Source organism: Dendropsophus ebraccatus, chromosome 2 (assembly GCF_027789765.1).
Source record: "Dendropsophus ebraccatus isolate aDenEbr1 chromosome 2, aDenEbr1.pat, whole genome shotgun sequence".
Taxonomy (NCBI): Eukaryota; Metazoa; Chordata; class Amphibia; order Anura; family Hylidae; genus Dendropsophus; species Dendropsophus ebraccatus.
In genome coordinates this window covers 97,545,187-97,561,519 of record NC_091455.1, presented here as the reverse complement: position 1 = coordinate 97,561,519, position 16,333 = coordinate 97,545,187, and the positions used below count along the sequence as shown (strand labels likewise).

Sequence of the window (16,333 nt, the reverse complement as noted above, 5' to 3'; positions counted from 1 at the left end):
CCCCTGGTAGCTCTAATCTCCCCCCCCCAGTGATGCCCCTGGTAGCTCTAGTTGATTTCCGCCCCCCCCCCCCCCAGTGACGCCCCTGGTAGCGCTAGTTAATCTCCTCCCCCCCCCAGTGATGCCCCTGGTAGCTCTAGTTAACCCCCCCCCAGTGACACCCCTGGTAGCTCTAGTTAATCCCCCCCCCCCCCCCCCAGTGATGCTCCTGGTAAGTCTAGTTCATCTCCCCCCCCCCCCCCCCCCACTGGCACCCCTGGTAGCTCTTGTTAATCTCTCCCCCCCCCCCCCCGTGACGCCCCTGGCAGCTCTAGTTAATCCCCCCCCCACAGGTGCCCTTGGTAGCTCTAGGTAATCCCCCCAGTGATGCCCCTAGCAGCTCTAGTTAATTCCCTCCCCCCCCCCAGTGATGCCCCTGGTAGCTCTAGTTAATTCCCCCCCCTCCCAGTGATGCCCCTGCTAGCTCTAGTTAATTCCCCCCCCCCCCCCCAGTGACACCCCTAGTAGCTCAAGTGGGCGATGGAGGCAAGATCATGCCACTCTGCTGAATTTTTTGTTATTGTTTTGACCATTTACCTAATAAATTTAAAATTATTTTTGAATAAAATCAAATCATACCAAGCATTGACAGATCGCAACCTATTGAACAGACATTCAACAAAGTGAATCTGGTTTGTTACAGCCACTTTTATTGGTCCAGCTGGGCTTACTCAAGAAAAAAAAAAAAGTTTGAACAGTACACAAGTTTAATCCAGCCCCCACCCCCCTTAAAAGGCAATGATTTGCAACAAACATTGTACAAATAATTAGAAGGGACAAAAAAAAAAAAACACACATCATCCATCACCCACTTAGAAAGTAAGGCACTTCACATCTGATTTTATAGGAAAAAAAAAAAAAAAAGTTATAAATGGTAAAAATAGGTGCACAAAGAACTCTTTATAGTGGTATAATTTACATCCTGAGGTGTCTTTCAAGAAGTTTCTGCAGAATGTCTGAGACATATTGTTATAGGGTCTCTTTTTCCCAGGATAAAAACTTGCTGCACATAACACTTACAAGTCAGGGATAGGGCTACATGGCGTTGTCACAAACAATCCAGGCATTGGAACTGCAGGCTGTTTTATGCCACCATAGAGCCCTAGCCGTTTAGTACTGCATGTGAATAATTCAGTAACCATTTGGCCCGTACAGGTAGCACAAACCCATAGGGTTTAGGACACATTTATAATTCATCTCTGGAGTGGCGCAGGACAAAGTTCTGTAGTGTGTCCAGATCTCTGGCTCCTTCATGTTCACTAATTTTGTCCCCAGCACGGAAGAGTATTAAAGATGGATACCCACGTACCTGTAGAAGAAAAAAAATTAGAGTACAATTATTTCAGGTTAGTTGAACATTTAAGCCAGGATTTAAGTGGACAGGTCCATATTTTCAGGTCATATTTTGTGCCATGATGTGTTCTTTCTATCGCTACCTTGATTGTGCATATACGACTTTTTGATCACTTATTACAATTTTTCTGGATTTGATGCAACCAAAAATGCGCAATTTTGCACTTTGGGATATTTTTGCGCTTACGCCGTTTACCGTGCAAGATCAGGAATGTGATTAATTAATAGTTCGGGCGATTACGTGCGTGGCGATACCAAATATGTTTATTTACTTTTATTTATAACCTGGGAAAAGGGGGGTGATTCAGACTTATTAGGGGAGGGGGCTTTTTATTGATAACACTTTTTTTTTTTACACATCTACTAGAAGCCCCCCTGGGGGACTTCTAGTATGTACACTTTGATCTCTCATTAAGATCTTTGCTGTATCGTTATACAGCAAAGATCAATGAGATCGGCACTCGTTTGCTTTCGGCTGCTGCAGCTGAAAACAGACTAGTGCAGAGCCGGGGACGGCGCCATCTTGGAGAGGTCTCCGGCCGGCTTCAGTCCCGGAGGAGCGATCTCCCCCACTAGACACCAGGGAACGGCTGAATTCGGTAATCGGAGGCAGCTGTCATCTTTGACAGCTGCTTCCGATTATCTAATTAGCGGGCACGGCGATCGACCGAGCCCGCTAATAGCCGCGATCCCGGGCTACATGAGGCACCCGGGATTGCGGCAGTTCAGAGCGGGGTCGCCACGCGGCCCCGCTCTGAACGCTCGCACGAGGACGTACAGTTACGTCCTCGTGCGGGAAAGGGTTAAATCTTTGGCAGATAATCTCTCGGTAAATGGCCAAAACGTTGCACTGGTGTAATTAAAAGTGAAGTTCCTTGGATGTGCTGTCTCCATACTATTTCTTTTGGATTTTCATATGTACCTGGGTCCGGTCAGATTAGCACCCACCTACTTGGTTATCCAGTGCTGCTATAAACTGTATAACCCTTTAAATGAAAGCCAACAGCATTGAAAAAAAAACCCCCAAAAAAAAACAAAACAAAAAAAACACACACGGATACTTACAGACCATTTATTCTACACTGACAAAGTAGCTCAAACAGCTCTTTGGTGCCTAGACACCAAGCTCTTTTCCCTCTGGGATACTGCTACTTTACAGGGAAAAAAGAAAAAGCAAAGCATAAATGGCCTGTAATTCTCTACAAGTCTTTTGGCACTATTTTTGGTCTTCTATTTTTGTCAGAAACAAAACCTGTTCCGTCTAGCCTACCATTATGCCTAGTGTAAACGTATATATATCCTAAGGTAATGAAGAATATAATATGTTTAAGTTCAGTTACTGAATATTTACCAGCCACATCTGCTAGAAGTTTCAAGCATCTACTGCTTTTTAAGTAAAGTTATATTTTCTCATCCCACAACCTATGCCTCTCTCCTAGCCAACCAGCACCAAGGGGAAACTAATTTTGTGCGCCATGAGCTCCAGTTATTTAGCATCACAATTGTTATTTAATAGTATCATTTGCGTAGATTGGATGCTTTCACCTCTCAATTTCTTTCGGCTAAATAATGTAACAAAAGAAAAAAAAAAAAAAAAAGTCATGACCGCATAAGCACTATGTTTATGTATATAAACATTAAATCAATAACATTTAAATGCAGGTCACAGTGTATGTTAGGTTTGTATGTACTTACTGAGAACCTGTTACACAAGGATCTCTCTGCAGTGCAGTCAACTTTGGCAATTTTCACATCACTCAAACCAGGAAAGTCCTTTTTAGAGAGATCCTCCCATGTAGGGGCAAGATGTTTGCAGTGTCCACACCTTGATGTGAAATAAAAAGGGGGGGGGGGTTACTTCACTTACCAATGTGACAAACCCCATCTACAGCTAAAATACTCACCATGGTGCATAGAATTTTATGAAACTAACACCCGTGGCAACTGTCTGGTCAAAGTTACTTTCTGTAAGAGTCAGAACTTTAGACTGGAAGAGACAAAAACAAAATGTTTTTCGTAAGTACCAAGATGGCTTTACACGTTAATTCATGTCTTAATGAGCTGTATCAAGTATTCCCTCCATTACACATAGAAACTAAATGTACCATGTGTAATTCACTGTTGAATAAAGTTTCTGTATTCACCAAGACAGTTGAGGAAGAAATATTGCCAGACGTCTTTCAAGAGTTTTTAGTCTGACTCCTAAATCATTTTGCTAAGCATATAAAACATTCGATTTATAAGTCTGTCAAGAGATTCATGAAAGTAATGGTTACAAGTCCTTTGCCAAAGTTTAAATAAATAAAACTATATAGTGGCAAATGAAAAATCCAAGAGCAATAACTAAAAATTAAACCTTAAAGTCTACCTGTACGTTAGAACAACCTTCTGACATGTTATAGCCACATGTCAGAAGTTTGTATTGGAGGGGGGCCGGGTGCCGAGATTCCTGGAGTGAAATATAATGAAACCTATGGAAATTTCAGCAATTGCGTCTACCGGAAGTTCCATAGGCTCCATTAGCAGTAAGAGCGGAGATTAGAGGCAGAGCAAGCACTAAGCACTTCTGCCCTCGTGTTTTAGCTGGACCCCCACTGATACAAACGTCTGACATGTAGCTATAACATGTCAGAGGTTTATTCTAGTGATAGGTACACTTTAACATCTATTGCCTGATATCTCTTTATTAGCCAAATTTTAATCTTATCCTGCAAAAATGCTTATCGCTGATTCACAATGTTATCAAGAAGAAGAGATCTTTTACTCACAACAAGAACCTTATTTTCTATAGGAAAACACACACACATGCCTACTTCTACTGCTGCTGGCTCCTCAGCTTGCACTGGAACATCATCATCATCATCATCATCATCTTTATCATCCTTGTCATCTGCAGTTTTTACTTGACTTTCAGCATATTCTTTTAGGGAATCCAAGTCTCTCTTTCCTTTGTATTGATCCACCTAAAAAAAGACAAGTACACAAGTATGGTAAACAGTGGGGGGAAAAAAAACAAACAAACAAACCTCAAATCATCCTTTGACAGATCTAGACAATTGTAGTTGGATTTTCCTTTTACTACTGCAAGATCTTGTTCTAGAATGCAATTAAGTAACATTTAAGAGCGTTACCTACTTTTTCACCATTTCTAAACCACAGCAAAGTTGGATAGCCACGGACTTGATTGTCAGAGCACAGGTCATTATGTTGAGTGCAATCAACCTAGAGAGAGACGCAGAGGGAAGAGTTAACAAAACCCCTTCACGTCAGTAACATATATGTATGTATGTATGTATGTATGTATGTATGTATGTATATATGTATGTATACACACGTTCCTGCACTGATGGGGTTTTAATGAGAGCAGGAGCACTGCAGAGAGCCATCCCGCTCACATCAGTCTCCAGGGCCGCAGGTAATGAGAGTCAGCACTCATTAACCCCTTAAACGCCGCGATCTACAGCTCAGTGACAGATCAAGCATTTGTTATTGAGTGATCGGGACCCCCGCAACCATGCTGCGGGGGTCCCGATTGCATGTGTCGACAGGCCCCCGCCTGCTTACCTCTGTCCTGTCGGATTGGTGATCTATATGTAGAGCCTGCTCTCAGGCAGGCTGTATACATAGATCGCCGATAACACTGATCTATGCTATGGCATAGCATAGATCAGTATATGCAATCGAATGATTTTTTTTTTTTTTTAACACTGTAAAATATGCAAAAAAGTATTAAAAAAACACCTTATAAACCCCCTCCCAATAAGACTTTAAAATACCCCCTTGCCCATTATAAAAATATAAATAAACATTACATATCGTAGCATGCGAAATTGTCCGATTAAAATATAACATTGTTCCTGCACGGTGAATGGTGTAAACCGGGAAAAAAAAAAAAAAAAAATTCATAAAGAGCAATCAAAATTTTTCTGTTACACCAATATGATATTAATAAAAACTAGGGATCATGGCTCAAAAAATGACACCCTAACCAGCACTGTAGGGGGAAAAATAAAAGTGCTATGGCTCTTAGAAGGCAGGGAGGAACATTGCATTAATTTGATCCGGACATCTGCGCATCAAAGGGCTCTGTCTTGAAGGGGTTAACAAGGACAAGGAAACATGTATAACCTTTAAAAAACACCTAAGTTAAGCATTGGCCATCCTAATGGTACGATAATTCGCCCGATCGCACGATTAACGATTTTGAATGAACAATGTTTTTTTTTTATAACGATGAGCGTTTTAGACGGAACGCTACATCGTACGGAAAATTCGCTATGCGATCGTTTAAGCCTCTCTCACACATAGGGGAAATCGTTGAAAGAATGTTTACACTGAACGATCTGTGAATTTTTTGCGAACGATCAATGATGATTTAAGAACATGTTGAAAGATCAAAATGAACGATTTCTCACTCGTCATTTGATCGTTTGCAGCGTTTACATGTACGATTATCGTTCGAATTCGACAGTTATCGTGCAAAAACGAACGATAATCGTCCCATGTAAAAGGACCATAACACTGCATTTTTACAAATGCGCACAGGTTGGATCAGTGATGTTACAATAAGCCACCAACTTGACAATCGTAACACTACATTTTTACATAAATTAGCACATTTGAGGATTTAAAAGGGGTTAACATTAAAAAGACATTGCCATTTTCTTTCAGAGACAACACAACTCTTATCCCCAGATCATTTGTGATTTGCTCCATTCACTACAATGGAACGGAGTTGCAAAACTTCGCCCAAACTGGGGACAGGATTTGTGCTCTCTTTAAGTGCCCATGTTCTTCTAATGCTGGATAACTCACTGTCAGTTTTCAGTAGCCCATTACATGAGCATCCGGCCTGTTGATCAAGAAAAAAAAAAAAAAAAACTTTATTTCAGGTAAACAATGTCACAAGCGTGCATCTGTGACACTGTCTGCACCCACCCAGCTGTCTTCAAGACGCTCCTGCCTCCTCCAGAATGACATTTAGCTCATCTTCGGCTGCACAGGATTTCAACACAGGCATTCTGGAGGAGGCGCCCTAAAGACAGAACGGCGCCAGAGAGGTGGGTGGGCACAGTGTTGCAGACCCGCCTCTGTGACACTGTCAGTGCAAAATAAAGTTGTTTTTTTTTGTTTTTTTTTAACCCACAGGCTGGATCACAGAACAGCGCTGAAGGTAGTTATGGGGTGTGCAAATAGGCTACTGAAAACTGGCAGCATGGATATATTGTGCTGCCAGTTTCCCTTTAAGATTAGTATCATAATACACAATTTACTAGTAAAAACCAAGATCTGTCTCTTGGAGGCCTGATAATGCAGAGTATGTACACCTAATAAGCAGTTTCATTTTCATTTCAGTATCATTTTTAAGCGCCTTTTACACACACTCCAACATGTTAATTTGCACCACAGTTAAAGGGAACCTGTCACCCCCCGTGCCGGGGTGACAGGCTCCCGACCCCCCACTACAGCCCCCTATACTCACCTGATCCCGCTTCTGTATCCGGTCCGGTCACAGAGATCTCAGCCGCTGCAGCCCGGTGCGCGCGCTGAGAGATGAGTCCAACGCTCATAGAGAATGACGGAGCGCTGGACTCTCCTGTCATTCTCTATGAGCGTTGGGACTCATCTCTTAGCGCGCGCGCTGGGCTGCAGTGGCTGAGATCTTCGTCACCCGGCCGGATCCAGAAGCGGGATCAGGTGAGTATAGGGGGCTGTAACGAGGGGTCGGGAGCCTGTCACCCGGCACGGGGGGTGACAGGTTCCCTTTAAGGAAGGTGAGGGGGGACTATATAAAAATATATGTTCTAGGCTCCTCCAGTCCACCTTTGTGGCGTTCTGTACATACCTTAGCAATTTTGACAGCATTAGAATTCTGATAAGATGATGCAAGTTGTTCCCATGCAGGAGCTAAAGATTTGCAATGTCCACACCAAGGAGCAAAGAATTTAATGAAATGGTTTCCTAAAAAGTAAACAGTTACACTGAGACAAGATAATACTCAAAAAGGACACATTTACAGGCATGTAAAAAAAAAGGAGACTGTTGGTAAAGATTTTTTTTTTTTAGATACATCTGAACAGAGCAATATTTTATTATAAGGCATTACTGTCATTTGTACAGCTGGGTGGGGTGAGTGACAGCAGGCGTCTATCAAATCAGACTCTTTTGCTTCATTACATTTTATGTCTACGTTCACACAACTGGAGTTTGTGGCTGTCGCTGCAGATGGCCAACAAAAAGACATCCATCATTTGATGACAACTGTCTACAATAATGATGACTATTTGTTACTACAAATGACAGCAATGATTTAATCTTAGGTGTATTAAAAGGGGACCTATCACCCTTGTCAGCCCCCCCCGGACAGTCCCCCGGGATACATACCTGATCCTGCGTTTCCCGGTGCCGGTCCCGCTGCAGAGATCTGGCTGACTGCTTACCTGCACACTCAATATACAAAGATGCAGAAATGAGTCTGTTAGCCATACAAAATCACTGCTCCAGTTCCCTATGGCCATCAGACTCCTTTCGGCTCATTTGCCCATTAAGCATGCAGATGAGCAGTCAGACAGATCTCCGGAGCAGATATGTATGCGGGGCACTGTCTGGGGTGACAGGTCCCGTTTAAAGCAACGTTAAGTCCAGGTGTGGACGCAATTCTTGGGGAATCTTAAGCGCCATTGGCCAGCTGGTATATGCTTCCGAGCCAGTGTAAAACCGGCCTAAAGAGGCCCAGTGATCAGCTGATCGCATTGACTGTATGGACATAAAAGTTTATTTTGTCTACAACACATTTGTGTGAACAGGGAATGTACTACAGAAAATAAAATAAATGATCAAGGATGTACAGTGATCAGAAATTCTGTCCATCTAAAAGGAAACTTAAAACACCTAAAATTACAAATCCGGTCTTACTGTATCAAGACCAGGATACCTACCATTACAGAATGTACTAGGAGCTCCAAACATTTAAATAAAAAGCACATTATGAGCGTGCATTATACACAGGCATGTTGACCTTTTTTCCCCCTTCGATATACCACTGACAGTTCGGGTCACTAGATCCCCAGTACAGACAAGAGACAAGAAAGCATCCATGTTGTGCTTGTGTGAAACAGCCCGACTTCAGGTTCCATATTAGCATGAATATAAAGGTATTTAGCCATAGAACAGATGGGCACACAGCAAGATATTTCATTTCTAGATATGGTCTATACACAAGGTACCTTGAGCTACATGATCCTTGAAGTTTGATGAGGCAAGTTCATATAAACCCTGCTTGGCTTCTGGAGCTTTGGGAGCTTCCTGTTCAACTTTTGCTTCCTAAGGGTGGTAATAGAATTGGAAGTGATAATTTACATATACCACATTATTACTATATATAATAAAAAAAAATGCAAATTAAAGTACATTTAAAACCTGTGTCTGCCCCCAGACTATAATTTCTCAAACCAGAAGTTAAAACAAAACCTGCAACAGAGCCCTGTGCAGAGGCGAAACACTGCTGTGTACATGCTGACAGACTCCACATGTATGGATATAGTCTCCCATAGAAGCAATGCTTTTACGGAAAATATCTGCATATGTAGAGACTGCCAGCCATGAAATCTGAGGCATTACATGAAGCTGAAGTTACAGTAGAAACCTTTATTGGAGCCTGTACCAAAAAGATGTATTAATGCCAGGACACAAGTCCTACATCATGCTGCTCCATGTAGTTCCAATCTAATATAATCCAGATTATATTATAGGCAGCTGCAGGGTCAGCTCTATACCATGCGCAGAGCTGCAGACATGGGCAGAAAGCTGGAAATAAAACTAATTATACCTGCCTAAGCTAATGGCTGTTCAAATAAACCCCAAGTCAGAGACCGCGCTGAGCTGCTGCACAAGCCTCATCTGGACAAACCGTAAAAAGGAGCAATTTCTACCACTTTTAGAAGACTTCATGCACCTACTAAAACTGTTCCTGATTAAAGCTCAGTTTTAAAGTACCATCTTAAGTAGCGCATCCATTCAGTTTAATGGCCTGAATGAGGGGTCTGTGGGCAGACTGTAAGGGTCCCCGTTGTCATATGGATGATGCTCATATTATGTGGAAATGTCCAGACCTGGAAGAATACTGGAGGGGGGGGGGTACTTCCTCTAATTAAAAAGGTGTACAAGATAACAGTACCTCGAGCCACTAAAGTGTGTATTGGGTCTGGTGGTTAGTTTACCTGGGGGTGGAATTAGCAGCGTGTAGGTTTTTGTATCAAGCCTGTAAGTTAATTTCTCAGCACTGGATACACCGTTAATTTAGGCTGCAGGAGCAGTGTCTGTCATCTGTGACGGGTCCCGGGTGACCTGCCGCAACTCTCATCACCGGAGCCGCACTCCGATGCTGAGAGTTAACTCTATAGATACTTCGGTCAGCAGGACTGCAGCATCTAAAGGGCTCAGGCTTCCGGTTTCCCGGCTATGGAGGCTGGCTGCGGGAGGTAAGGCAGGGCGCGTGGCTGTGAGCTCTGCCCCCTCCCCTCTCTTCACTGCCACTGTTACAAGATTGTAACAGTGGCAGGGGAGAGGAGAGGCAGATACAGGGACATCAGCTTATGGGATCATTATGATCTTGTAAGCAGATATTATAAAACGACCTGGGCATTGAGTCATCAATGACCCCAGGTCATGAAAGGGTTAACAAACAAGCTAAATGCTACTATTACACTAGAGAGGGGACTATACAAGAGGAGGAAAGCAACGAAGTATGAAGCCATTTGGGGTACATGGGTAGATACCCCAGGACCGCAGTCTCAGTTTCTCAAACGCAAACCATTTTTCTTAATATCGCTAACATGGTTGGATGAGCGCATGCTATTTGGGTGCCGTGTTGACCTCCTGTCTGCCAGGGCTTGTATCCTACGTGCCTTGTAATATATTTTGAGGGTGATGGGGAGGGAATGTTTTATTGTTTATACAATGAAAACTGTTCAAAAATTATCTGATTGGGGAAAAAAAAAAAACACTTTCCACCACTGAGTCTGTATATGCCTATGGTGGACACTGGAGGCGGGGCATGGTCACATGCTCCTCCATGTCGGCCATCTTATGGACAGACTGACCACAGAGCAGGGCAGCACAACCTGAAGGAGAGGAGCCTGATTTTAGCTCTATGAGGTACACAGGGATCTGTTGTCAGTGAATGTAGTAAATACACTAATACTGTACACTGAACAATTTGAAACTGAATTTTGAAACTCAAGCAATGGGGTGGAGCCAACTTGTGTATACTCTTTGCAGTCTGCTTGAAGTAGTAGTACATTGACTTGTATTATAAACCTACGAAATGTTTCTTGAAATGACTGACAATTTAGATCCCTGTGTGGGCACTGGCCTGCTAACATGTGTTGCTACAATGCAGCAGTTAATTTGTGTACAAAAAAAAAAAAAAAAAAAGCAAGAAACCTCTGACAGCTCTTGTTGAACAGATCTAAAGCACAATAGGTGTGATAAGAGAGTGTACTTAACACTAAGATTATCGGGAAGGATGTGCTTCCTAAACACTCACTTCTTGTTTCTCCTCATTTACAGTCTGAAGCATCCAGTTCTCCAGAGTCTGGAAATCTCTTGCCCCCTGGTACTTCACAGCTTCTTGGCCCGGTTTAAACAGTTTTAGACTGAGGAGAACAATGAGAGGAAGTAGTGTTACTAGTCACGGCACTATCATTACAGCACAGTAGATGCAAGATAAGGGATGGTGGGGAAACCATAGAAGCCGGCAGAACACCATGCTACTGGGCAGAACACAGTTTAGCCAACAGTAGCAGATTTCTCCTAGACATTCTACAGATTTCTAGACATTCTACAATACGCAACAAAGCAACTGCAAGACACCTCGGATGTCATTCTCCTGTCTGTCATTTAATCTACAGTGAATTCTGGTATACCCATAGTGGTAAGAGAGATTGGTGGGTCATGTCTCAGTGTAAGTGAAAGTCTGTTAAAGGGGAATCTGTCACTAGTATACGCTACCCTATCTATAAGCTAGTGACAGAGACCCCGACTTTACTTACATTGTTTTATTGTGTCCTAATATTGTTGTTTATTCCTTCACAGCGAGCAGAGCGCAGCACCACTCCCTACCGCTGACAGCTTTGTCACTTGCCCATGCCGCCAGCACATCACGCAGCATATACTAGTGACAACTGCTTTAAAACATATGCAGGGCTTAAGCAAAGCCGGCTGCTGCCCAGCATGTGAAACATGGGAGCAGGGAGGAGTCAAGAGATGTAAAAGGTGGGACATGCCAGACTACAGGACTTTTAGACAGGTGAACCCCATATCTGCCAAACCAACTAATCTTGCAGCTCATGGAGATTTCAGAAATCTCCCCATACAAGTTAGACCATTATCAACAAAACTCGCTGTGCAGTAAATTCGGCTGTCAGTCTAGCATGTATGGGCTGGCCCCTCCCGAACAACCATCGACTGATGATGTTGGTGGTGATAGGGGGTCAGCCATGATGGAAAATCACAGCCACCCCTTTGTTTAGAAAGGCATAAGGCACAGGGAGAGCGCTCCTGCTGCAGTTTACCTCTCCCCATAGACCACACAGGATAGTCCAGCCATGCAGAACAGTCCTATGTGTGGGGAAGAAGGGCGTCAGGAGGAATAACTGATGGCCAAACTATTGCTCAGCCATCAGTTACTAAGGATGTACGGGGGACCTTACCAGACTGCAGCAAGTGAGTTCACAGCTTTAAAATGTAAATACTGCCCTTTCAATAAAACTAGGCAATAGAGATGAGCGAACCGGGTTCGGGTTCGAGTCTATCCGAACCCAAACAATCGGTATTTGATTAGCTGGGGCTGCTGAAGTTGGATAAAGCTCTAAGGTTGTCTGGAAAACATGGATACAGCCAATGACTATATCCATGATTTCCACATAGCCTTAGGGCTTTATCCAACTTCAGCAGCCACCGTTTATCAAATGACGAAAGTTCGAATGGACTCGAGCATGCTCAAGGTTCGCTCATCTCTACTAGGCAACTTACGTAGGGTAGCCACGAACACCATTATCTGAACAGATCTTGTTATCCACTGTACAGTCCACCTTAGCAACATAAACTGGAGTCTTTTCCATATTGTTGTACTTATCGCCCAGTTCATTCCAGGTTGGCTGGAGACGCTGGCAGTGGCCGCACCTGAAACGGAACACAACATCATAAGAACTGAGGCATTTATATTGTGTGGCATCATGTTCCTGTAAGAAATCTACATGCACAATTTGGTTTCAGGTCAAAACATGAGGTATTTCCACCTGGGACATTCATGGCATTTCTTGTGGGACCCAGAGTTGGAACTTGCATCTATATCTAGACTGAACACCCCAGACCCCCTTCAGCCTGCTTGAGGAGGTGGGTAGGCTGCAAACAGCAGAGCTGGCTGTTCTACACCGTTATAGGTGATGTGTAAACTACTTAGCCCCTCTATGCATAAGACAGCCCATTCATCTGTTTACTACACCAAGATGGGTGCTAGTTTACAACAAACAAGGTCTGCTGATCTGAAGTATAACATCCTGAGTCCTTACATTGTTCTGCGCAGCTGATTCAGAGATATCCTCCTGAATAACATGGACAATAAGTAGTCCTCACCATTATGTGCATGTGCCCAGTAGTCCTGAATATTCATGATCACCAGCAAACTTAGACCACTGGATGATAATTGGCAGTTGTCTATCCATGCTGTGTATAGGCAGACAGCTGTCAATCAACTGCCAGAGGGAGTGTCCCATTCTCCTGCATATATTGTTCTGTTCAGCATTTCTGTCATGTTTATATTGTCCTCCTTAAAGGTAGCATACACCTAGCGACAGCTCCGCCAGATGGGCCTGACAGTGGCTTATCCCCTGCATTCAGAACATCTGAGAGCTGAGCCCCATGTTCCTGTGTATGGAGAGATCAGGAGAGAGAGCGGTCAGCCAACTCGCAGCTTAAAAAACCCACACACCGTATATGCAGCGTATTTACTGCTGCAATACGCAGCAAATACGCAGCAAACACGCAGCAGATTAGATCTAAATAACTGAACACAGCATCAAATCTGCACCATCAAATCTGCTGAGTATTTGCTGCGTATACGGTGTGTGTGTTTGTACCCTAAAGGTGGAAAAATTTAAAGTGTTATTGGCATTTACACAAACTTTTGACAGACTTTAGATACAGCTTGGTGAAAACATATGGTAGTGGGCTATACGCCAATCCATCCGATTACACAATATAGGCCATGCTGTATGTCTTTGGGGCCTGTCTACTGCAATCAGATTGAGCAGTGAGCTGTGGAGTGAAGCACCCAGCTGTGCGCTTCCCCTGGCTATACATAATGACTGCAGATACACCTAGCATGAAGCATAAATCTATCTATAGGGCAACCAAGTCACAGCAATAACACTTATTCTATAATAAGATGTCAGAGTCTCTAGTACACATTGTATAGCAGTTCCCACATATACTCTATGCACGTTCACACCAGACTCACGCCTACGCTTGTGATGTAGCCAAGTAACCCAGTATTTTATATAAAAACTAGTGTGCGGAAGAGAAGGCTAGTGTGAGTACACAGACTAGTGACTCCTGTAGCACAGCTGCCACTACACCTAACACAGAGACACCCCATCCCAGCCCACAAGTACAACCCCCTGAGCACACGTAACCTAATGCCAGGAATCCAGGGCCACGTCAGCACATCCAGGACCAGGGTGGCCCATTCATGGGGGCTGCAGGGATCTGACACTATCTTATAGTCACCCACACCAGGCCCACTAGTCACCCCTACCCCCTGCCAGATATATATATATATATACACACACACATACATATACATATACACATACATATATATATATATACACACACACACACACACACACAGGCCAGGGGAGCACAGGGGGTTAATACCGAGGACAGGCAGCTGCCAGGGTCGCAGGGCCACAATCTCTGCCTGCTGTTTACTGACAGATAAGAAACGCCAACAGAAGATTAGCAGCCGCCAGTGTGTACAGTGCCCTGCTGCTGCCCATCACGGAGGGAGAACAGAGCCCCTGCCCGCTGCCCATAGCCCAGGACCCTGTACAGAGAGCGCAGGCGGCATTACCAGGGGGCGAAGAACATGATGAAGTGCGGCGCCTCGGCCACGGCATGGCTGAACATCTCGGCGGAGTAGAGGTGCTTGCTGTGCGGGTCCTCCTCCTCCTGCTCCCCGGACACGCTGACCAGCAGCACCCACAGCAGCGCCAGCAGCCGGCGTCCTATCATCTTCCCGGGTCAGGAGACAGCTGTGTGCGGCCTGGTGCTGGAGGAAGGAGGCGACACTACACGGAGGCCGGAGAGAGAGGGAGCCGGGCGGAGGAGGAGGCTTATCAGGGCGGGAGGAGGAGGAGCGCGGCCAGGTGTAGCCACACTGCTCCGGTCTACAAGGGGTTAAGAGGAAATGTCTTCACCCGGGAGCTGTGAGGAAGTGCCCGCTCTTACTTATTGCCCCATCCTGCGGGCAGCTCTTACTTATTGCCCCATCCTGCGGGCAGCTCTTACACTTATTGCCCCATCCTGTGGGCAGCTGCTCCATGTAGATAGTAATGCAGGGTGTGTGGCCCCATTCACGCAGTTACACATACAGGGACATAGTGTAATATGGGAAAATAAGAATTCCTTTACTTATATAGTGCCAACATATTCTGTGGCGTTGTACAGAGATTGGCGTCCCTCACATCAGTCTCTGGCCCTATTGGGGATTACAATTCAAGATCTGAAGGAACATATCGGTATGTTTTATAGTATGGGTGGAGTACAAGGACCAGAACCCTATGAAAGAGGTACTCCAAGACCCCCAAGATGAAAACCACTGAGTCATTAGTTGTGGCAGGGTGAAGCATGCAGCTTCGAGCTTCACTCCCTGGTTGGCCTCTGGAGCTATAGACTTTTAATGGAACCTATCTCCTGCAATGGCTTCACCAGACCTTAGTACAAGGCTCCCAACAATACAGACCCCAGAATAATGGTGCATTTACACAGATTTATCTGGCCAAAGCCAGGAACAGACTATAGCCAGTGAACAGCTCATAAAGGAATGACTGACATTTCTCCTCTTTTGCAATTTCTGACTTTGGCTTAAAAAATCTGTCAGATAAATCTCTCTGTGTAAATGCACCCTAAGGCTCCTGGCATATTATTGACCCCAGTATCAGGCCCCCAGCATATTACACACCCAAGTATAAGGCTCCTGGCATATTATAGACCCCAGTATCAGGCCCCCAGCATATTACAGACCCCAGTATAAGGCTCCTGGCATATTATAGACCCCAGTATCAGGCCCCCAGCATATTACAGACCCCAGTATAAGGCTCCTGGCATATTACAGACACCAGTATATTACAGACCCCAGTATTAGGCCCCCAGCATATTACAGACCCCAGTATAAGGCTCCTGGCATATTACAGACCCCAGTATAAGGCTCCTGGCATATTATAGACCCCAGTATCAGGCCCGAGCATATTACAGCTCCCAGTATCAGGCCCTCAGCATATTATAGACCCCAGTATCAGGCCTGCAGAATATTAAAGACCCCAGTATCAGGCCTGCAGAATATTACAGACCCTAGTATCAGGCCTGCAGAATATTACAGACCCCGGTATCAGGCCAGCAGAAGATTACAGACCCCAGTATCAGTCTCCCAGCATACTATAGATCCCAGTATTACTCCCTCAGAATATTACACGTCCCAGTATCAGACCCTATAGCATATTATAGACCTCAGTATTAGGTCAGTATTAGTTTCTCAGCATACTAAAGATCTCAGTCATGAACCCCCACAATATTACACACAATAGTAAGAGACCGCCAGCACATTACAGGCATCAGTATTAGGCCCCCTGCATATTATATATCACAGTACCAGGCCCCA

General features: G+C 44.4%; 1 protein-coding gene across 1 annotated transcript; it reads right to left on the bottom strand.

Annotated features, from left to right (window-relative positions):
- Positions 1 to 667: 667 nt before the first annotated feature.
- Positions 668 to 14,793, bottom strand: TXNDC5 (thioredoxin domain containing 5). The gene is made up of 10 exons (XM_069958044.1): positions 14,528 to 14,793; positions 12,427 to 12,576; positions 10,940 to 11,048; positions 8,619 to 8,715; positions 7,238 to 7,353; positions 4,528 to 4,614; positions 4,206 to 4,355; positions 3,297 to 3,379; positions 3,088 to 3,217; positions 668 to 1,348 (listed from the first exon to the last, which is right to left on the bottom strand). The coding sequence occupies exons 1-10, from the start codon at positions 14,686 to 14,688 to the stop codon at positions 1,226 to 1,228; spliced, it is 1,206 nt and encodes a 401-aa protein (XP_069814145.1). The 5' UTR covers positions 14,689 to 14,793; the 3' UTR covers positions 668 to 1,225.
- Between the last annotated feature and the right edge of the window lie 1,540 nt (positions 14,794 to 16,333).

What these genes read in the sequence shown, in the direction of transcription:
- TXNDC5 (XM_069958044.1), bottom strand. Translation starts at nt 14,688, where the DNA reads ATGATAGGACGCCGGCTGCTGGCGCTGCTGTGGGTGCTGCTGGTCAGC. An exon ending in TAAATGAGGAGAAACAAGAA is followed by an intron (nt 8,716 to 10,939) that starts GTGAGTGTTTAG and finishes TACCACCCTTAG; the next exon opens with GAAGCAAAAGTTGAACAGGA. An exon ending in GGTTTAGAAATGGTGAAAAA is followed by an intron (nt 4,356 to 4,527) that starts GTAGGTAACGCT and finishes GTCTTTTTTTAG; the next exon opens with GTGGATCAATACAAAGGAAA.